Source organism: Tachysurus fulvidraco, chromosome 16 (genome assembly GCF_022655615.1).
Source record: "Tachysurus fulvidraco isolate hzauxx_2018 chromosome 16, HZAU_PFXX_2.0, whole genome shotgun sequence".
In the NCBI taxonomy this organism is placed as follows: domain Eukaryota; kingdom Metazoa; phylum Chordata; class Actinopteri; order Siluriformes; family Bagridae; genus Tachysurus; species Tachysurus fulvidraco.
The window spans coordinates 20,567,209-20,589,165 of NC_062533.1; the positions used below are offsets into that span (position 1 = coordinate 20,567,209).

At 43.0% G+C, this 21,957-nt stretch overlaps 1 protein-coding gene, 1 long non-coding RNA gene and 1 pseudogene across 2 annotated transcripts; all 3 read right to left on the minus strand.

Annotated features, from left to right (window-relative positions):
* Positions 1 to 6,621: 6,621 nt before the first annotated feature.
* Positions 6,622 to 8,695, minus strand: LOC113648002. The gene is made up of 2 exons (XM_027155038.2): positions 8,437 to 8,695; positions 6,622 to 8,239 (listed from the first exon to the last, which is right to left on the minus strand). Exon 2 carries the CDS (start codon positions 8,230 to 8,232, stop codon positions 7,195 to 7,197), a length of 1,038 nt encoding a protein of 345 aa, XP_027010839.2. The 5' UTR covers positions 8,233 to 8,239; positions 8,437 to 8,695; the 3' UTR covers positions 6,622 to 7,194.
* Positions 8,696 to 10,130: 1,435 nt separating this feature from the next.
* Positions 10,131 to 14,156, minus strand: LOC125139005. Its single transcript, XR_007138105.1, has 11 exons — positions 14,052 to 14,156; positions 13,774 to 13,975; positions 13,556 to 13,672; positions 13,269 to 13,471; positions 13,053 to 13,200; positions 11,884 to 12,950; positions 11,545 to 11,586; positions 11,395 to 11,459; positions 11,208 to 11,298; positions 10,824 to 10,977; positions 10,131 to 10,681 (listed from the first exon to the last, which is right to left on the minus strand). It is a non-coding gene; the product is annotated as an uncharacterized LOC125139005 (long non-coding RNA).
* A 4,589-nt stretch (positions 14,157 to 18,745) lies between these two features.
* On the minus strand, positions 18,746 to 20,771 carry LOC125138992 (annotated as a pseudogene).
* Between the last annotated feature and the right edge of the window lie 1,186 nt (positions 20,772 to 21,957).

Here is a 21,957-nt window from a genome sequence, read left to right on the forward strand (position 1 = left end):
GACAGCTCCGCCCCTCTCTTGTCCCGAGTGTCCAAGACATACGGCCGGAGGTCAGATGAAACAACTACAAAGTCGATCACCGACTTCCGACCTAGGGTGTCCTGGTGCCATGTGTACTGATGGACACCCTTATGCTTGAACATGGTGTTCGTTATGGACAAACCGTGACTAGCACAGAAGTCCAATAACAGAACACCACTCGGGTTCAGGTCGGGGGGGGGGGGGGGGCGTTCCACCCAAGCAATTTCCAGCACTCCTTCCAGACACGCCAAGAAGGTCGGGTACTCTACACTGCTATTTGGCCCATAAGCACAAATAACCGTGAGAGACCTATCCCCGACCCGAAGGCTCAGGGAAACGACCCTCTCGTTCACCGGGGTGAACTCCAACACATGGTTGCTGAGCTGGGGGGCTATGAGCAAGCCCACACCAGCCCACTGCCTCTCACCATGGGCAACTCCAGAGTAGTAGAGAGTCCAGCCTCTCTCAAGGAGTGGGATTTCAGAGCCCAAGCTGTGTGTGGAGGTGAGCCCAACTATATCTAGTCGGTATCAGGCGCTCGCATGCGAGCCCCAACCCCGGGACTGGCTCCAGGGTTGGGCCCCGGTTGCGCCTTACCGGGCGACGTCACGGACCTTGATTTAACTTTTCTCATAAGGGGTTTTTTGAACCGCTCTTTGTCTGGCCTTTCACCTAGGACCTGTTTGCCTTGGGAGACCCTACCAGGGGCAAAAAGCCCCAGACAACATAGCTCCTAGGATCATTCAGGCACGCAAACCCCTCCACCACAATAAGGTGGCGGTTCAAGGAGGGGCCTAGTTCATTTTACTAGTGTTAAATAAAAATCTATGACTGATTTTAACTTTTTAGTGTGAGATACGCTGATCGAGCAACACTAAGAGTTATAACTCAGTAGCACTTTTTTCTGTGTTCAGAGAAGAAACTTTAGAATGGATTACACAAGTACAACTGACACAAAAAGAAAAAAAATTCTCTTTTCTGTTTGCTGTTCTGAGGAAATGCACCATAAACTCGGCAGAGCATAATGGGCCTGAAACAAACCAACAAACAAACAATCAATCAAACAACTGCTATACAGAGCAACTTGCAGATTCTTCTTCTTCTTCTTCTTCTTCTTCTTCTTCTTCTTCTTCTTCTTCTTCTTCTCATTGAGAGAATATAATAAAAATATAATTTCCATTGTGATAAAGTGCTGCACATTTTCTTTCAAAATAATGTATGTGTCATGTTTAGAGAAATGATTCCTGGAAGATTAATAATTGTAGACTGCCATTATAAAAGTAAAACATGTTAAGGTGTACACGCTGTCTGAAAGAGCTGGAAAAATTATGAATATTCTACAAATTGTATGAAGATCTTAATGTTGGCCTCAATATCATTTTAATGTGGTGACAATTTAATATGACTACACTCTAAAGAAAAGTTTTTGAAGAATGTTTGAGATACCTGTGACCTTGAAGAGACATTTAGAGTAAAATTCCCTGAATAATACAGTTATACACGGATAGAAACCAATCTATGAATATGCTGGAGACGAGGTGGTGAGACTCAGCTTAGTCAGGCTATGGTAAAGTTGTAGACAATGACTGACAGTTACCTTTTTAATGAGTTGGGGTTCACTTGAATTTGTCTCCCTGTTAGAACCATGTTTATAAAAACTCAGTGTTAACGAATGATTGAGGCTCTTCCTCTTTGAGATTTGTACCCAGCAAACACAATGTTTTTCTCTAACCAAATTCTAATAGTATTAATATAAGTATTTGTTTATCTTCTTGTACATTGCATTTTTATACATTTATTTATTTACACAGGAATATGTGGGAACAAACATGGAGATGTTAGGGGTATAGAAATGCTGTAACAAACTAAATTACTATGAAATTCACAAGATTTATATCAATCTGGTATTTTATATGAACATGTTTTTAAATGAATGGTTCGTTTGTTATTGTTTCATTTCTATTGTAATGAAGTTTGTGATATTGTATGAACCCCTGCTGAAGTGGCGTCTGCGAACCGATGAACTGTTGATACTGCGCATGCTTGAATAACTGAACTGATACAGAGAATCATCAGTACACTGAACTGAGAACTGTTTCTTTTGGACGCGTCCGACATACTTAGACCCGATGAGCATTTTTATACATTTATTTATTTACACAGGAATATGTAGGAACAAACATGGAGATGATAGGGGTATAGAAATGCTGTAACAAACTAAATTATTATGATATACTGAGAATCAATGAGCTGTTGTTACTGCACATGCGTAAATCACTGAACTGATACAGCAACAAATGGAAATGGTTCTGATTTAATGTCTTATCAACAAATGAGTGTTTAACTCAGTTACATTAGTTTTGAAACAACTGATAGAGCGAAAAGAAACATTTCAAAATTATGCTTTTTTTGTAAGTTTTTGTAAGTTGATGAAGATTAGTTGATTAACTTTATACCTTTAAGACACGTAAAACACCCACGTTTGCACATCAATGCCTGTACTGGGTGTTTTAAGTTGCAAAACTTAAATGTAAGTAAGAAATGTATTCAACTAAAGTTATGATTACAAACAACTTTTCAAATGTGTTAAATTGATTGTATTAATATCTGCCGGCAGCGGCGGGATGAAGGAATTTACATCATGACGTCATTGTGAATTAGGTTATGTGAGCAATACTGTATAGTAATTCTGAAATGTTTGTTTTTACAGTTTAAACACTGAACCTAAAAACAGATTAAGGATAGACCTTGTCTCAAAAGTATAAAGCGTGAACCATTTAAAAAAACGATCATGGTATTAAGCAGTGTGCAAAAGGCTTTTCTTGCATTCCTATATTTTTCAACGTATTACTACTATCCAATAAATATATATAGCTATATTCTAAATTCTAATTCTAGATCCTAAACCTTTGAATTAGATAACGAAGCAGTCACGTGGGTGTGTGTGAGAAACGAAGCTTCGGACGTCATTGGTCACGTGATTTTTCCAGAACGAATCAAGCTTCTATATAAAGCTTCAATGAAAATCGGTTCATTTTTTTAACACGCCTCGGAGCTTCGGTGTCACTGGTAGCATCACTAGTGAACAAAATGTGTAGCGATACCAAATCATCTGTTGTGGTTATACTATTCAAATAGTATAATATGAATAAGTAAACACTTAAAAGATGAAGTAATTATACTGATGTACGTGTCTCTTAGTGACATGTTTTCGGATTGTGTAGGAAACCCTTCCGCTCTCACACTAAGAAATGTGTCCTGGTTTGCACGGGTTAGTGTTGAAAACAAGATCAACTATCAAAGTTGGTCTTACCTTGAACGCAGATGTCCTTCGAAGTCCCCTTGGTCTTCTAAAAAAGCATCGTCTTCAAGTTCCTCTACCTGATCTATTGTTTAAATCTTTAGATGAAGGAGTTTTGTCTTTTCATGGTCCTTACAATAGGAGGCTTTGTTTTTATTAAAAGTAATACAGATAAATGTGTGTAATATATGTAAAATAAAAAAGAAAATTACAAATAAAAACTCCTTCAAATAATCAAACAGTATTAGAATAAGTAAAAGTTATTAAGATACAAAGATTATAACAAACCAAGAAACACTCTCCAAGTGTAAACTTGCATTTGTTCTCTGATGCACACAGAGTATAACATGCACTAAGGCTGTCTCTACAATAGAATGCACACACAATGTAATTCAATGCAGGCTTTTATACATTCTGTATCATTACTGTTGTCAGTTGGATTTGGCTGTCGGGTTTGGTCCCCTTTGAGCCTACTTGACGGCCAACATCTTGTCCCCCAACCATTTCTCATCTCCCAAACATATCCTGCTGGAAACTCTGTGTGCTACTAATGTCTTTTTTCTCTATTCTCAAGGTTAACACTTCTATATAAGGTTATATGGTTGCAGTTAACTTCCTGCAACTGTCAGGCTGTGATTATGGTAGTAGTAGTAGTAACCTTTATTGTCACTGGACTGCACCAGCGAAATTAGCCATCAACCTGTCCATACATACAATAAATACAATATGACAAGGGGAGGACAGGACAAGAAGACAGGATTGAAAAAGAAATACAGCATAACATGAGATAAGGGAGGAGAAAAAACAACCCCCAGACTATGCTCCTGTGGGGAGTACGGTGTGGGAACGGGAAAAACACCTCAGCAACATAAGCACATAATCAGTACGCCATAAACATGCAACTTGAAACAGGGGAGGGGAGTAGGGGTGGAGGTAATCCAACACAGGCAAGCAGCCATCCGGTCCTGCAGCCATTTCCAGCACTATTTTCCATTTCCAGCGTTACAAAGCAGCGAAGGCGTGGGATGGGTGTGGGGGGTTGAATGCATATCTTTATATATGTGCTTGTGTGTGTGTATGTGTGTATGTATGTAAGTTTGTAGGCCTGGAGAGTTGTTGCTCCCGGTATCAAATCTCGGTGCCTCGGTCCGCAAGATTGTCATAGCGATACACAAGTTGCCATGGAGACAGCCTTGATCAGGTCCCAGACAGAGTCAACAATCAGCAGGTGTCTGTGGAAGTGGGGGGAAGAACGCAAGAGCATTTCGCTGCAGTGCTCTTCCAGGGGAATTGTCGTTCCAGCAGCGGCCTTGGCAGAGGCCAATGCTGGTTGAGGGGAGCCGAAAGCAAATAAGATTGGGATTGTTTGGTCTTGGGGCAAATAGACACATTCCAATTTACACAAATACTCTCTTAGTCCATTCTGGTCTCCAAATAGATTCATTTGCCTTTCCAAAGCAGTGAGCGTCTCCGTGATGTTCTCCATATTGCGGTTAATAATCCCAGCCTCAGTGCTGACCGCTCTGCACACTGCTTCAATCATGATGGGCAGCCTTGGGAGGTTTTGGACGGATGTTACCTTTTCTGATTTTCTCAATAAACCAGGGCAATGCCTAATCCAATCATCAGAAATTCTGTTATCATGGTTCTGAATAGGTAGATATGTCCATGGAAAGAGCCGCCAGACACACGACCCGCCACCTTTCCCACGCGTCCATCGTATAGCCAGCTGCGAACGTTACGGCAGGGATGTCATTGTCTACAAAGCCTGAGCAGGTAAAATGTATCTATAAGACTGTCTAAGCTGGTTCAGGCACCGAGTCTCACCACCTCGTCACCACTTCGTCTCCAGCACATTCTGTCCCTCCATCAGCTCACAAAAACCCTCTAGTCACATACACAGAAGGTCAGAACAAAATTTTCCATCACATTATCACAGACTTTCTTCAATACTCTCTGGATATTGTAGTGTTTGTAACTGGAAATCTGTCTCCCTCATGTGTGCTTGTATTGAAATCCCCAAATAAGACCTTATTATAACCTACATTTATGACATCATATAATATTTTCCCAGCTCTGTCGTGTGTGTGTTTTGTTCAGTGTGTGTGTTTTGTTCAAAGGTTCAGTGACACAAAGGAACAGTCACAAAAGCTTCTGAGACTAAATAAAATTAATATAATAAAATTAACCACTGAGGGGTCAAAGTCTAGTTAAATTCCAAAACCTGTCAGGTGTGTGTGTAAGTGTGTGTGTGTGTGTGTGTGTGTGTGTGTGTGTGTGTGTGTGTGTGTGTGTGTGTGTGTGTGTGTGTGTATGTTTGTGTGTAGGTTGATAATGCTTAGTTTTTGGTTTTTATAATGGCTGTCTATTAATCTTCCAGGGATAATTTCCATTGACATAATTTCAGTCAGCACATTTTCTGATGGTAGATCAGTGTTTTTAGGCCGCTGCTCATTGAGACATATTCACAAGAGCTAAAGGAATGTCAGACACACACACACATAGACACACACACAGACACACACAAACACAGACACAGACACAGACACAGACACACACACACACACACACACACAAAATGAGGGAAATGTGAGGGTCAGCTCATTTAACATAAAATGATTGGATATGTTTGTGCTGTCTCTGGTGTGTGTGTGTCTGTGTGTGTCTGAAATGTATATCGTGAGATCCCTATCAGTGTTGGGAAGTAACGCCGTTACTTTTGACAGTAACTAATACTGTAACGCATTACTTTTTTAAATAAACTCCGGGATGTCTGGTTTTGTGTTTGTATATACCATAACGCATAAAATGGCATTAATGGGAACATTAAAGAACGTTCTTTAAAAAAAGTAACTAATTACTTTTTGGTGTAAGTAATCAATAACGTAATTGAGTTACTTTTTGAATGAAGTAACTAGTAACTGTAACTAGTTACTATTTTTTAGTAACTAGCACAACACTGATCCCTATGAGTATATACATTTTTACAAACAAGACTGTAGCATTTATTAAAATCAGACATAATATTAAGTTGCTGTATTAAGCATTACATGTATGTTAAGTAATAGTAAGATACACAGCCAAATGTATTTGGACACCTGACCCTGCAATCTGTCAAAGTGGGTCATCAACGTTAGAAGAAATCTATACAATGTCTTTGTGTGGTTTAGGATTAATATTTCCCTTCAGTTGAATTAAAGGGCTGAACATGTTACATCAAGTTACCCCTGTGCACAAAGCGAGGCCCATTAAGACTCAGAGCATGGAAGGCATTGTTTAATGTTTAATAGAGAAGTAATTAATACAGAAGGGTATGCAATTATATGAAAGGTATGTGGAATTATTACTTGAACAAAAGTTAATTAGATGGATCAGAATCTCTTAATGTATGGAAAACAATAGTCAAAGGCATCCTCTTGGATTATTATTATTATTTTAAATCTGTCCTCAAACTACCACATCCAATTCAGAACAGCAGATGAGATGACATTGCACATTTGTTTGAAAATAATTAACTTCTTTATAAGAAGTGAAAATTTTGCAAAAATTTATATTATAGAATATATAAAGTGTATGAATATATAAAGTCTGATATATGATCTAATTTAAAAATTAGTACATTTAATAATAGAAGGTGAGTTGTTTTTTTCATTATATGTTCATTAACATGTCTTTTTCTTTGTGCTAATCTGACTTGACAACCTAATAAACAAAGTTTAATCTAAAATAATGTGTTAGTGTCGAGCCATTAATAAAATCGAATCCCCTCAATCAGCAACGTGTTAGTTAAGTATCAACCCCATTAACCTTAAGCATTCAGGCACTCACAGACAGATTATAAGCAATTCTTCCTCAGCACATCACACTTCTTATCACCCAGATGGGTTAGCTGGTGGCAGAGGAATTGTAGAGGGGGGATTAGGATCATCATCAATTGTCAGATCACGGCAGAAGAGGACATCATTCTTGCCAAAGCCAAGCTTGTACTGCCAAATGTGCATTTTAGTGTGGGGCTTTAGAGACACGGACAGAGTTTCTTCTGTCTCAGTTGCTTCTTCCCAGCTCTCTTCTTCGGTGTTGACACTTTGTCCTCCATATTCTGCTGACAGAGAGAACTGAAATTTGGCAATGGCTTCAGCCAGAGCCCCTGACTGATATGTGCTGCTCATTGAAATTTTCCAGTTGTGCTCTATACTACTCATATGGGATTTGTTATAGCCCACTTTCTTAGTTATCTTCTTTTGCCACTTTATGGGAGTTTCTGAATCGTTGGAAATCGTCTTAATGAGCTCCCATTTTCCAAATGCTGGGCCATGTGTTGCAGCCAGGCCTCCAGGAAGGAAGCTCAGTACATCTGGGTGAACTGAGTATGTGCTTGCATTGGTGTCTTTGTTAAGGTTATCAGTTTTGTGGTACTCGATCCCCCATTTACCTTTTGGTTTGAGCAAGTAGGAGTAAGATTTTGTGCCCCAGTAGTATAGGCCATCCTTGCAGTTTGGATGCAGTGGATATTCAACTGCATTACTATCGGTGCTCATATCGGTAGTTCTACGATACACACCTCTGCTCTTAAAGATTATGTAGAATTTTCCATAGGCAGACAGATAGTTGTCACCTCCTTGACAGTTTGGGTGGAGGTCAAACACTTTAGCACAATAATCGTTGGTCATATCGGACACGCAGCGACACGTATTACCTTTAATGATGTAAAATGTGCTGTTGTCATAGGCAAGATAGTGATCTCCACCCTGACAGGAGGGATGCAGGCTGTAAATGGTGAGATTGCTGCCTTGATGGAAATTTGATGAGTGCATGTAACAGCCAAGATCAGAGCGAACGATATAATAACTGTCATCTACACCACAGAAATCAACACCTTTGGCTTCGCTCTTTGAGAGGATCCCTGCCATCTTTTTTCTGAAAAACAAAAAACAGAATGTCTGTCATCAAAATGATCATAAATTGTTACACATTTTATGTCAAAAATAAGCAGTAAGTAATACAATAAGCAAATATAATCAATCCAAATAATAAACAATGTTTAAGTAAAAGTGAAATAAAGTGAAATACAACAATAAGCGGAGTGGAGGCAGAATGTTCACAAAGATACTTACAGGTAAGCTGGGCGGTGGAAGGGTGGTGGCTGTGGAATACAGAGGTTCTGTCTTCTCCAATAACAAGTAGTGAGAAAATATCCAGAGTCTCTCTATATATACTATACTGGAAACATTATCTCCTCCTGCTAGAAGTCAGTCCAAGAAATAAGTACAAACCCATCAAGACCACACCCTAAAGAAAGTGGACTGCAGTTTCTTCAGAATACTGCAGTTACTTCTGAAGAAAGATACACCATATACCATTGGGCGTGTGTGTGTGTGTGTGTGTGTGTGTGTTTGCATTTCTTCAGAATACTGCAGTTATTTCTGAAGAAACACACATCATATAATTGGGTGTGCGTGTGTGTGTGTTTGTGTTTTTCCAGAATATTGCAGTTACTTCTGAAGAAATACATACTATATAATTGTGTGTGGGTGTGTGTGTTTAGAATTATATCAGTTGATGGTTGTCAGAGTAATAGTAACATACACACTGTATAGTCGAAAGTATGTGGACAAAGGACCCTGAAACCCATCAAAGTGGGCCACCAAATTGAGAAGGACACAACTCTACAGAAAATCTTTGTGCGGTATCGGATTAATATTTTCCTATACTGGAATCAAAGGGCTAAAAATGTTACATCAACGTAATAAATGTATTACTGCAGTCTAGACGTGTCTAAAACATTTGTTTAAACAAAATCTGATCAGCAAAACATCCCACAAGACCTTCTGCCCTTCATTACCACTATCATCAATAAATCCATAGCATCTGGTCATTTACTGTATCAACTACCTTCAAGAGAGCAAGGGTTATTCCCATCCTAAAGAAACCTGCTCTGGATCCATCAGATATACTGTACAGTATGTAACTACAGATCGGTATCACTTCACCATTTCTTTAAAAAAATTCTTTAAATCATTGTCTATAATCAACTGTTTTTCTATATCTCTCAGAGAACAACCGCCAAGACCCCAACCAGTCTGGCTTTAAAGCAGCTCATTCCACAGAGACAGCCAAACTACAGCAGCGTTCAGTAGGGGTTCAGCGAAAAATCGGCAGCTGGCAGCTGCCATTGGCAGCAGGAAGTAGCTGTCTCTAATAACCGGCAGCAGGAAGTAGCTTTCGCTAATAACCGGAAGTCACTAATAACCGGAAGTCGGGGGTGGATGCCGCTTTTGGCAAGGCAAATAAATTATTAATAAGTTATCAATTTATATTTAATTTTATTTTGTATTTGATTTACAAAAAACAAACATTAAGCTACACTTGAAATTATGAATTTGTACGTGTATAAATATAATTTATGAATGAGTGTACATATATTTGTATATTATGTTTGTTAAATATATACATACATGCCTATAATCATATTGTATATTTATTAAATGTACATAAACATTCATTATTAAAGTCCTGTCTAAAAGAAAAAAAGAAAATTGTCTCAATGGCCTTTATTTAAAATCATATTTTGCTATCATTTAAGTTCAGTTTTACATTTGTAGTATTTCAATACATTCTTGTCGGTTTCATAAAACAGCTGTAACTTTTGAAACAGGCTTGATATGTGTTGTTCTGAAATTAGAATGATCAACAACAATTCTAACTAGATTGTAAAGATCGTGGAAAAACTAAGCCTTAAAACTAAAGTTTTACAATGTTCTAGCATGGTTTTACATGATATGATGAAAGACGACAAGGAGTCATGAGGTACAATCAAATACGTAAACATTTATTGAATAGTTTCATCGGTAGAGCCATCGCAGGCCAGAGACTATCGTAAACAACAAAAAAAAATTTTAAATATTTTTTTTTCTAACAAACCTTTAACTTCAAACTTTTTCTTTTCCTAATTCTTTTTTCTTTAGGCTTTCTCTACACTTTCATATTGGAACTGGTTGCAATTCACTCTCCAGTAGCTGGCACCATTCACTGCAAAACCCTGGATGAGTGTTTTCTGAGTAAAAGCCATGCATTACTCCTCTTTTTTCTCTTCCAACATAACCTAGACGATTCATAAGAAAATTGTGACATTAATATCCAAAATACATTATTAACAGTACACATGGATGCAGCCACATGAATGACTATTCTTATTGCATTGTGTCATTAAGCAGCTATCAGTGATCACATTTTCATTTATAATTTATACACCTGGTAAGCAGTTCTTATAAATTTCATTGCAGTGTCTGCAGGACTGCAGTTTGTACATCTTGTAGTACTCTTGACACTTCACAGACCTCTCTCTCCAATTTGTTACACCTGAATATTTAAATTTGAGGAGCATAAAAATTAGCATGGTTTAAAAGAATAATTGAAGACATGTTGCCAAACCATTAAATTTCTGTTTCTATTTTAACCACATTTAAATCAAATGTGCGAAAGAAAAAATATATATACGTACTGTCAAGCCAGCAGAAGTGTGCCCTCCTCCTAAATGAGTATGTATCCACCAGACTTTTGAATTTTGAACAAACTAAAGACAAATTTAACAATCCAGAATCACCCTCCTCAAGGACCACGTGAAGAAGAATTTCAGACAGGACAGAGTCTGGCAACTATTGGGTATTACAAACAAACCAAAAAATTAATACTGCATTTTCCAAACATCATGACCTAACCTCCCTTAAAACAGAATGTGCATGTGGGTGCAGGCAATACCTGAAAACATTTAATTTAACAAGGTATTTGCCATAAAGCTACTACAATAGTTAAGATAATAAATAATGAGATAATAAAGGCTTGAAATCTGTTTGAGCTTCTGTCATATTGAATGTAATGCTACTACCATCAAAATTTCGATGTTCAGTACTTGTCCTGTCTCCTGTTTTGTCTCTTCATGGATTACTTCCGACAAGGCTGATGCGCACTTCTTCTTTCTAAAAAAAAAAGAAAAAAGAAAAAAAAAAAAAAGCATTTTATTACCAAACATTACCAAAATGGTTTCTATTTACAGTACATATTCTTATCTATACCTTCCATGTGTCATTTTTGATAAGAGCAGATTCACCCACCACCGCCTGATATGGGCCATATCATGCTGAAAAGCAAGATACGTTTGGAAAAGGATGTTTAAACAGTAAGTAATACCTTCCCTAGAAATAGAAATGAGGGATTGTGCTTACCTGGGTGTCAAACTCCCAGTTAAACACCTTGTACAGTGCATACTGTCAAACAGATAAAAGTTTTAAAGGGGTGGTTATGATTATGAACTTTATTTAATGTTGCTGTTAGAGCATAAACAATATCTGCAATATGAATAAGTTACGATGATCAAAGTTCAAAGCAAAGGGAGAGGGTTTTTTTTAAAAAAAAAGAATGAACTTTAAGGACTACAAACAACTGGACACAAACACGAAAAACAAAATTCATTGGGATCAGCCTGATGTCTTTTGATGACAATTATTTTATGGTTATCCGTAAAATAAATGTTATGGGGAAACAAAACCACCGTAATAACTTACCATTAGCATGAATACACCGCATTCCACGGATCCAAACTGTGCTGGAACACCCTGGGAAAAAAAATCTTAATGGAGAAACTAACATTTTATTTATACACTAAAGATGGCAGAAAAAACAAAATTGTTGTAATGAAATCGTGAAATCAATAACTTATCTTTAACAAGCTTCCAAGATCCCGGAACCATCTTTATTGCAATTGAGCAAGAAGGGGAAAAAGTTAGTTATTTTATACACACACACGAGAGAAAGAGAAAGAGAGATGAACTCCGTGTTGAACCACTTAGCCATGTTGTAGCAGGTATAGACAGCAGCATACCTGAACTAGGGAGCCACTGTCTATGCCTATCTAAAGCCAGAGAACAAAGTGTTGAACTGAACCACTGGACTAATCTGTAAAACTCTGAAGCCCGGCTTCACAGATAGGGTTTAGATTATGTACAAAAACCGGACGAATCCCTTTAAATACATCATCTGATCGATGTCTTGAGGTGTGGTAACCGTAGTATAAGTGCAATAATTGACTCCGGGCCGTTGAATTATTGAAAAATAATGCACACCCGAGGTGTAACGGGCATTACCACCTCGGGTGTGCATTATTTTTCTAATAATTCAACGGCCCGGAGTCAATTACTCCTTACATATAATGCATAAAACTGGAACACAGAACAGTTTTTGTCCAACGGAACTTTGGACTATGGAATGGAATTATAAACCTGAACATGGTGCACAGTCAGCATCTCCATAACCTCTAGGGTCAGTGGAGTCAAGGATGTGTATCCTTTTAAGTTTCGGGATCAATACCTGCAGAATACACAAAGCACAACTTCCTACAACATAGCCTGCCTGTGTGTTGGTTTGCCTAATTATGATTACCGTAAAAATTAACATTAACAATATAAAATATGGCTGTCAGGCAAAACCTTGGATGGAAGCAAAACCTTGGATGATTAAGATATTTCCAAAATTAAATGAATGTTATTTGAAGAAATCAACAACTTACACATAAGGTCCAGTGACCTGATTTGCAAATCGGAAATAAGATGCAGTCTTTTGAGGATGCATCAGTCTGTTGGAGTGAAAAGGAACAAACATAGAACATATTGTTGAATGTGGCAATTCAGAGAAATTACAGTAAGAAGTGATGAGGATAACAAAGTTGATAGTTCACCCAAAGTTTTAAACTGTCATTTACTCGCCCTCGCCCTCAAGTTCTTGTAAAGGAGTAGCTCCTCAAGTCTGTTTATTAAGTCAGTGGTACTACCCACGTGTGATACTCCAAGGGCATTGCAGGCTTTGACCAAGGCTTCTTTCTTTGGCTAAACATAAAAGTTATGGTTAATAAAGAAAAAAAGAAATCATTAGCAGAATAAAGTACACTACATACAGTTTTGGACTCCAGCACTTGCAAAATGGCTTCTTCATCTATCTCCAAGCCACAGCTAGAGGTGAAAGCACGATCTTTTGGAGATAGACCTTTGTACACTTCTGTCTTTGGAACAATATCGCTTACCCTAGAGCAGTCACCCAGCCAAGGAGTAAAGGCAGTGTATGACAAGGGACGTGAATAAGGATTGGCACATTTGTTGCCTAAAAATCAAAAAGGAAAATATAACTTTCATTTCAGGATTTAAGCTATGGGTACCACCACTCCACCCCCAAAATAGCACTCACCATCACAGAACCCAGAAGCAGTCATTTCCTTCTCAAGGGTCTCCCATCTTGTCCTGACATTAACTTGAGTATCCTCTTGGCTGATTTTGTCCAAATTTGGCCGTCTAAACAGATGTGCTAATACACAACAAAGACAATGAGCAATGAAGCAAATATATATCAAGACCAGTCATTGTATGCACTCACAATTCACACAATACCACCTCACTCTGTTTTACCTGGTAAATCAAATGCAATTTGCCAGTTTCCATCTGCAACCAAAACCGGAGGACTGTGGCCACATCTGACACATGAATAGTTATAGGAGTACTCCCTCAGAGCAGAGAAATGATAAAATGCTTTTCTTATCAAATTGTGTGGAAAAGGGATGCTGGTATGATCCTCCATGGTTTGCAAAAAACGTCCAAGGGCAATATGATTCTATAAAAACACACACATACATTACTGACATGTAGAAGTATTTATGAAATTCACATCATGTTATTAATTTACTCACGGCCAGTCCAGATGTCAGAGGAGAACGTCTCTAGGTTACGACCGTAACCATAGTTCCCTGAGGAACGAGATGCTGCGTCGAAACGCTATGGGAACGCCCTCTGCGTGACTGCGCTCTGAACCACGTGTGTAATCTGACCAATAGGCTTTGGAACATGACGTCATCGGCGGGTGACGTCGCGTAAACAGGAAGCTACAAATGGCTGCGAGATGGACAAGACGCTAGCTCCTGTGAGAGAAGGTAAGCGCCGCAGGGATGTAGGGAGTGTGGCACGGAGATGCAGCGTCTCGTTCCTCAGGGAACTATGGTTACGGTCGTAAACTAGAAACGTTCCCTTTCGGAACTCGAGCTGCGTCGAAACGCTATGGGAACGAGTGTTCAATCACGACACACTGACCAGACCCTGCTTAGAGAGTGAGGACCTCGGCACCTGCACGTAGAACAGAGGAGCCCGGGGTGGCTCTGAGGTCAAGGACATTGAACTTGACAAAGGTCAGCGGGGTGGACCAACCCGCAGCGTCACAGTTGTCTTGGAGTGCCACTCCAGCGGACCAGGCCGTAAAGGCCGCCACACTCCGAATGGAGTGAGCTCGGACCCCGAACGGTGCGGGGAAGCCAGAGGGCTTGGGAGCCGACAATCGCATCCACTATCCATCTGCTCAACGTCTGCACAGCGGCCAGGAAACTCTTCCTGTTAGGGCCGTAGCCGACGAGCAGCTGCACCGATTCTCTCCATGGACTCGTCCTGCGGAGGTAAGTGACCAGTGCTTGCACTGGACACAGTCGGTTCTGTCACTCCTGTTTGGGGGCTGTAAATGGAGGAAGCTCTGGAGCGGAGAAGGGTCTCTCCTACCTCGGTAGAGAGACCAGCCGCTATGAACTGTGCCCCCTCAGGGGCCACAGCCTCCACAGTTCTGGGTTCCACCCGCCTGTGAGAGGAGATCCCTCCTGGGAGGAATTTCCCACGGAGGGCCCTCGAGTAGGGACACCAGATCCGCAAACCATGGCTTGCCCGGCCATCGAGGTGCTACAAGGAGGAGACGAACTCCATCCCGGCGAACTCTCTCCAGAACTCCAGGGAGGAGTGCAATCGGAGGAAAGGCGTACAGGCGTAGCCTCGGCCACGACTGCACCATGGCATCCAGACCTAACGGGGCTGGGTGAGAGAGAGAGAACCAGAGGGGACAGTGCGAGGTTTCCCGGGTCGCAAACAGATCCACCTGGGCTCTGTAGAACCTCCGCCATATGAACTCCACCACCTCGGGGTGGAGACGCCATTCCCCAGGCCTCGGCCCCTGCCTCGACAGGGCATCTGCTCTGACATTCAACCGTCCCGGGATATAAATGGCCCTCAAAGAGAGGAGTCTGTTCCGAGACCACAAGAGGACCGCCCGTGCTAACTTGTACAAAGGGCGAGATCGGAGGCCCCCTTGGAGGTTGATGTAGGAGACCACCGCAGTATTGTCCGTGCGGACCAATACATGGCGATCTCTCAGGTCCGGGAGGAAGTGTTGTAACCCCAAAAACACCGGAATCATCTCCAGGCAATTTATGTGCCACGAGAGACGTGGGCCGCTCCACAGACCTTGGGTGGAGTGGCCACTCATGACCGCACCCCACCCCGTGACGGAGGCGTCCGTCGTTAGTGTCACGCGGCGATATGGAGCCCCCAACACGGGGCCTTGGGACAGAAACGTTCGGTCTTTCCAAACATCCAAGGCTCGAAGGGCACGCCGCGAGACCTTGATGGAACGATATGGGTTTCCCCTAAGAGAAAACCCCCTGCCCCGGAGCCACCACTGGAGGGGCCTCATGTGCAGGAGGCCGAGCAGGATTACACTGGACGCCGCAGCCATGAGCCCTAGCAGCCTCTGGAACCGCTTCACAGTGAGTGGCTGGCCTTCCCGCACTCTCCTGACTGAGGTGAGGATGACTTCGACCCGAGCAGGTGACAACCGTGCCTGCATCCGGGCCGAGTCCCAGATCACGCCCAAAAAGGTGGTTCTCTGTGCTGGAGAGAGCACGCTTTTGCTGGCGTTTAGGCGAAACCCAAGCACCTTCATGCAGACGAGGACGACATCTCGATGACGCAATGCCTGGCACTCCGACTGAGCCAGAATCAGCCAGTCGTCGAGGTAGTTTAAAATGCGGATGCCCTGGAGCCGCAGCGGGGTTAATGCTGCGTCGACGCATTTCGTGAAGGTGCGGGGCGAGAGTGCTAGGCCGAACGGGAGGACCCGATATTGGTAAGCTTCGCCCCTGAAAGCAAACCTCAGGAACCTCCTGTGTGCAGGAAGGATGGAAACGTGAAAGTACGCGTCTTCCAGATCTATTGTGACGAACCAGTCCCCTGACCTGATCTGAGCCACGACCTCCCTGAGGGTGAGCATCCTGAACCTGAGTCTCCTGAGAGAGCAGTTCAAGGAGCATAGATCTAGAATGGGACGCGACCCGCCATCCTTCTTCGGAACGACGAAGTACGGGCTGTAAAAGCCTGACTCTCGAACCGAGGGAGGGACCACCTCAATGGCTCCTTTCCTCAGGAGTGTGTGCACTTCTTGTTCCAGGACCAGAGCCTGCTCGGGTCCCACCAGGGTGGGACACATCCCGTTGAAACGGGGAGTAGAGGACGCGAACTGAATCGTGTAGCCATCCTCTATGGTCCGCAGGACCCACCGGGAGACTCCTGGCAGCTCCTCCCAAGCTGTCAGAAAGTTCCTCAGGGGAACCAGCCCCTCAGGGCTGGCCTCTGACCCACTCAGAGCAGCTGGGGCCAAGCCCTGCAGCTGATGGTGCCTTGCGAGAGGCGGCGGACCCTCCCCCTCCACAACGAACCTTCGGTGGAAAGGTGGGGAGCAAACCGCTGGAGGGAAGCCGCACCCTGAAGCACATCTTGTGGCAGGGCACACAGACCGGCCTCCATGACCCGAACGGCCGGAGCCACGTACTGCGGCCGTTGAGACCTCCTGAGAGGCGGCAGGCCTCCCCCATCCGTACAGAGACTTTGGGCGGAAGTGGAGGGAGGTGCCCGCTGGAGGGGGGCCGTGCTCTGAAGCACATCCTGTGGCAGAGCCAACGGCCTAGCGCCCCGGTGGTGCAGGGGAGGGATGGGCACCGTCACGTGAGGTGTGCCCCATCCCCCCAACCGTAGATCGTCAGGATCTATGCACCACTGCCCGTTTGTCGGAGGCGAGGGTGACCCTCAGGTCACCCTGCTCCTTCCTGGGCCTAGAGCGTCGCCTTGAGCCCTTAGGCCCTGCCTGCGGAGATCGGGTGGCCACGCTCTGTCTCTGGGGTTTCGCGGTGCCCGGAAGGACCAGGCTGGGGCTGCCGCCGAACAGCCCCACGAGATCGCCGAGGGAGGTACTGCTGAAACGCAGCCGACTGCTTCTTAGACTCCTGGAACTTGTGTACGACCGTCGTCACAGCGTTGCCAAACAGTCCAGGAGGAGCCATCGGTGCGTCCAGTAGCACAGCTCGATCCTTGTCCGGGAGGTCGGACAAGGTGAGCCACAGATGCCTTTCTGTGGCCACCAGGGCCGCCATGGACCGCCCAAAGGCCCGCACCGTGTGCTTCGTGGCCCGAAGAGCCAAGTCGGCAGTGCGACGCAACTCCTCAATATCAGCGGTCCCGGAGCTAAGTCCCTCATCCAAATCACGCAGCAGGTTAGCCTGGTATGCCTGCAACACACCCATGGTGTGGAGGCAGCCCGCGGCCTGACCTGCTGCCGCGTAAGCCTTCCCTACTAAGGCTGACGTAGCACGTAGCGGCTTAGTAGGGAAAACCGTAGCCTTTAGCGACGATGCTACGTTAGGGGAGAGATAGCTAGCCAGCGTCTCTTCCACACGTGGCATTGCCCCGTAGCCACATGCCTTAGCCCCAACCACATTCGCGTAAAGCGAGGAGTGACTAGGCGAAGTGCGCGTAGAGTACGGGGTTTTCCAGGATCTGGACACCTCGGCGTGCAGATCGGGAAAAAATGGCAGGCTCTGGTGCCGAGGAAGTGACACAGGGTGCAGGAAACGCTCATCCAGCTTACTGGGTGTGCGCTGCTTCTGCTGCTCCACCGGCCAATCTAAATCCATTTTGGCTACGGCTCGTGTCACGATCTCGAGGAGCTCCTCATACAGCACAGGCTGTGAGGAGCCCATGGGCTCGCTAGCATCCATCAGCTCTCCTTCCTCGGAGGGAGAGACATGTAATGCCGTGCTGCTCGCACCGGAAGAAGAAGCAGCCATCGGACCTGCTTCTCTGCGAGAGCCGGAGCTCGATTCAGCAGACGAGGCTGAAGAGGACTCATCCGCCTCCAATCCCGCTGCTAAATCGGCCTGCGAGCCCCATGAGCGCCGGCGCCGCTTTGCCTCGGCAAGAGCGGGACCAGAGCCGCGAGGGAGAGCGCTCTTCTCGAAGAGCGCTCTCCGGGAGCGAAGCGTGCGCATAGCCATGCGGCTGCAATGCGAGCAATCGACTCCCTCGAGAGCCGATTGTGCATGCTCCACTCCCAAGCAAACAACGCATCGATCGTGCGAATCCTTCCTGGTAATAAAATGGGGACATGGAAAAACACACTTTCGGAAGTTCTGTCTGCCAGCCATCACTCAGAAAAACACAGTATCAGAAAACAGCGCTTACCTGAACGAGCAGAAGCTAGCGTCTTGTCCATCTCGCAGCCATTTGTAGCTTCCTGTTTAGGCGACGTCACCCGCCGATGACGTCACGTTCCAAAGCCTATTGGTCAGATTACACACGTGGTTCAGAGCACGGTCACGCAGAGGGCGTTCCCATAGCGCTTCGACGCAGCTCGAGTTCCGAAAGGGAACAGAGGGGAATGGTCAAAAAGGTCCTGTTTTCATAATTGTGAAAACCAGACTGATATTCTTGAAACCTCACTGGACGTCTACAAACTAGGCAGTTCTTCACATACACTGGCACATCTGGAGAACACAGAAATTGTATAAAATATTAAAATGTTAAACACAATGTGGAAAATGCATGAAAAAGAGATCTATACATTTCTGAAATTAACCTCGAGTCACTGAAGATATTCCATACACTGTCCCATGCCGTGTAATTAGTACCCTCCCCCCAAAGCTGGTGGAGTGGGACCAGGGCAATAAGGACAATTGGACTCTAGAGGTTCAGAAGTCTTTAGAAGTCTGGGATTTGGCGTTCTTTTGTCGACAAATCCTGTGGAAGGTTTTCTGGCACCCTCTTTTGCCTCCACAAATAATCGGTCAACTCCTGTATATCAGTAGAAGCCAGTGTTGTCACTTCTGTCTCTGCAACATCTCTGACCCTTTCATCCATGTCACTGTCTTCAGCATTTGTGTCAGTTTGACAAGAAAGTATATGGGGTTTCTCTTGAAACAGCCACCACATGCACAGGTATCTATGGACGCAGCTTTTTAATTTATTGTGGCACTGGCAGTGCCACTTGCCCAGATGGCTATCAAGAGAGACTCTGGTCCTTTCGAACAGACACCAGCTGTCTCTTACCCCAGTAAAAACTGAAAAATAAAAAAACTGACAGAGGTTTGCTCGTGCCAAATAATGGGAAAAACACAATCCACACCACCAGCAATACTTTGGTTTCTTAGCTGCACACATTCATCTTGTCGGTTTTTGACAGCAGACCACTGTCAACCATTGACTGCAAACAGTCGTCCCTAAGTGAGGCTGGTGCAGAATAGCACACTGCTCTATTCCTCCTCTGAAGGTGATCGCATTCAATGCCTGGATTGCCACTTTCAACTCCAATCCTCATAAAATCTCGACACAGAGGGGATTCACAGGCAATAGACTCTGAGACTATGTGTTTCTTTACATGAACAGGGACTCGGGGTCCATGGGCATCTTTTGGGGTGACAAAAATCCCATTTCGTTCATCAATACAAAAGACTGGTGGCTGTTCCCTTACCTGCTGCCCTGCCTGTGGTTTTTCTGAAGATGGCCCTTCTGAGGGACAATATATAAAACATGTTAAAGTAGACAAAGATCAATAAATATTAAACTTTCTTAAATACCAGTATCAAAAGTACATACTGTCTGGCTTGTTGGTAATTTTGCCTTTAACTGAAAGATCTGCAAAAAAGGACAAAACATGAGGGGAGTTAATCATAACATGTGAAACAAAGTGAAACAAGACTTGAAAATTTAACTAATAACATTGCACATACCATGATTATGTAGGTGCTTTATAAAGTCAGGGGCACAACACAAGATGTGCTGACATTTCGGGCAATGCCAATGGCACCTCTTTTGTTGTTTCGCATTCAAACAAAAGCAAGGAACACAATATTTTTCTAGAAAGACAAGAGAAAGTTAATACATTTTAACTGACAACAAACATGTAAAATGCACGTGTGCTTTGTACAATGCTTACGGATTCCATTGTCCTCAAAATATATGGCATGCTTTACATGCTTTGCCTGAAAGTGCTCAGGACTTGACATCACCCCAGTTGTACAGTAGGGACAGCTGCCTGTCCCAGAAAAGACTTCATCTTTTCCAAAAGCAAAGGGTATTCCTACACATGCAGTGTATACAAGAAAATAATATAAAAGTTAAAAATGGCAACATAAATTCTTAGTATATATGAAAGGTAAAACATTTTAGAAGTCCGATTACATTTTAACCATGGACAGGTGTTTGCATGTTCTGCTCAAATTAACTTCAGTCAGTAAGATTTTTGAAAAAAAAATTGGCTTCCTACCTGCCATAATTGATAGGCAGTTCAAGTGGTGTAATACAGAGTGTACGGAGTTAGAGAAAGAAAGAAAGGAAGTTCTTAAAAGAACTGTTTTGTCAAAAAAAAAAATGCAAGAGCAATAAAACAAATCAATAAATGGTTGGATATCAGACAATCTGAAAAATTAAATGCACAAAAAAACGACATGGTTAGTGTTGTACGTGTATCATCAAGGCGTGTATCAACTCAAGTAGTCACAGATTCACTGTCTCTAACATAAAAGTTAAAATCCAACTTACAGAGCAGCAATTATTTATTCATCTGATAATTAATATACGAACTTACCGAGCCAAATACCGCCGCCACTACTGAACCCCTACTGTACTCGCTGCTGTCGCTTGACTTCCAGTTAAATGTGATTGGTTGCTACTACGTTGGACAATACTGATTGGCTGCTACGAAATAGCAGGTCCCTCTTAATATGGCAGGACTTCCTGCTGCCAATGGCAGCTACTTCCTGCTGCCAAAGGCAGCTACTTCCTGCTGCCAGCTGCCGATTTTTCGCTGAACCCCCTCTCACAGCGTTTGATACGGTCAACCACAAGACTCTCTTGTCCACCCTCTGGAGTTTTGGGATTTGTGGAACAGCTTGGGAATGGTTTGCATCCATCATTAGTTAGGGATTAAAGTGTCTCCACAAAGTAAATATAGTAATACCAACAAATGTTGACTTCCTGGGCTCCATGAGGGAAGCAGCATATAAATCATACAGAACGAGCAAACAGTGATCACAAATTTGTGGGTCTTGTTGTTTGCTCCAAAAGGTGACCTGCGGTGCTCTGTAATAAATAGATTTTTTTGACACATAAGAGTTTTAAAATAGTGTGGTTATCTTGTCAGAAGTTGAGCTACAAAACAGATAAGCTGTTCCTGAAATGTTGTTGATGACACAAAAAATATCTGCTCCAAATTAAGAAGTCACAATGTCTGCCTTGCCTTCACTGACCCTATTGTTGTTATTGTGATTTAATATTATGGTCTGTTTACACTTTCAAATGACAGGAAATAGGTTTCTAAAAAGAATGATATAAGAATCCTTACGTGTTTCTGTGAGTAAAATGAATACAAAGTCCATGTTTTTAAATTCTAACAGGAAATGAGGATTCCTGTTTAAGGTCAAGTCAGAAGCCTCATGCTTTCGTATTAATACCAGGCAG

Bases quoted from the DNA above. Each gene is read 5' to 3' on its own strand.
- LOC113648002 (XM_027155038.2), bottom strand. From the start codon at position 8,232: ATGGCAGGGATCCTCTCAAAGAGCGAAGCCAAAGGTGTTGATTTCTGT.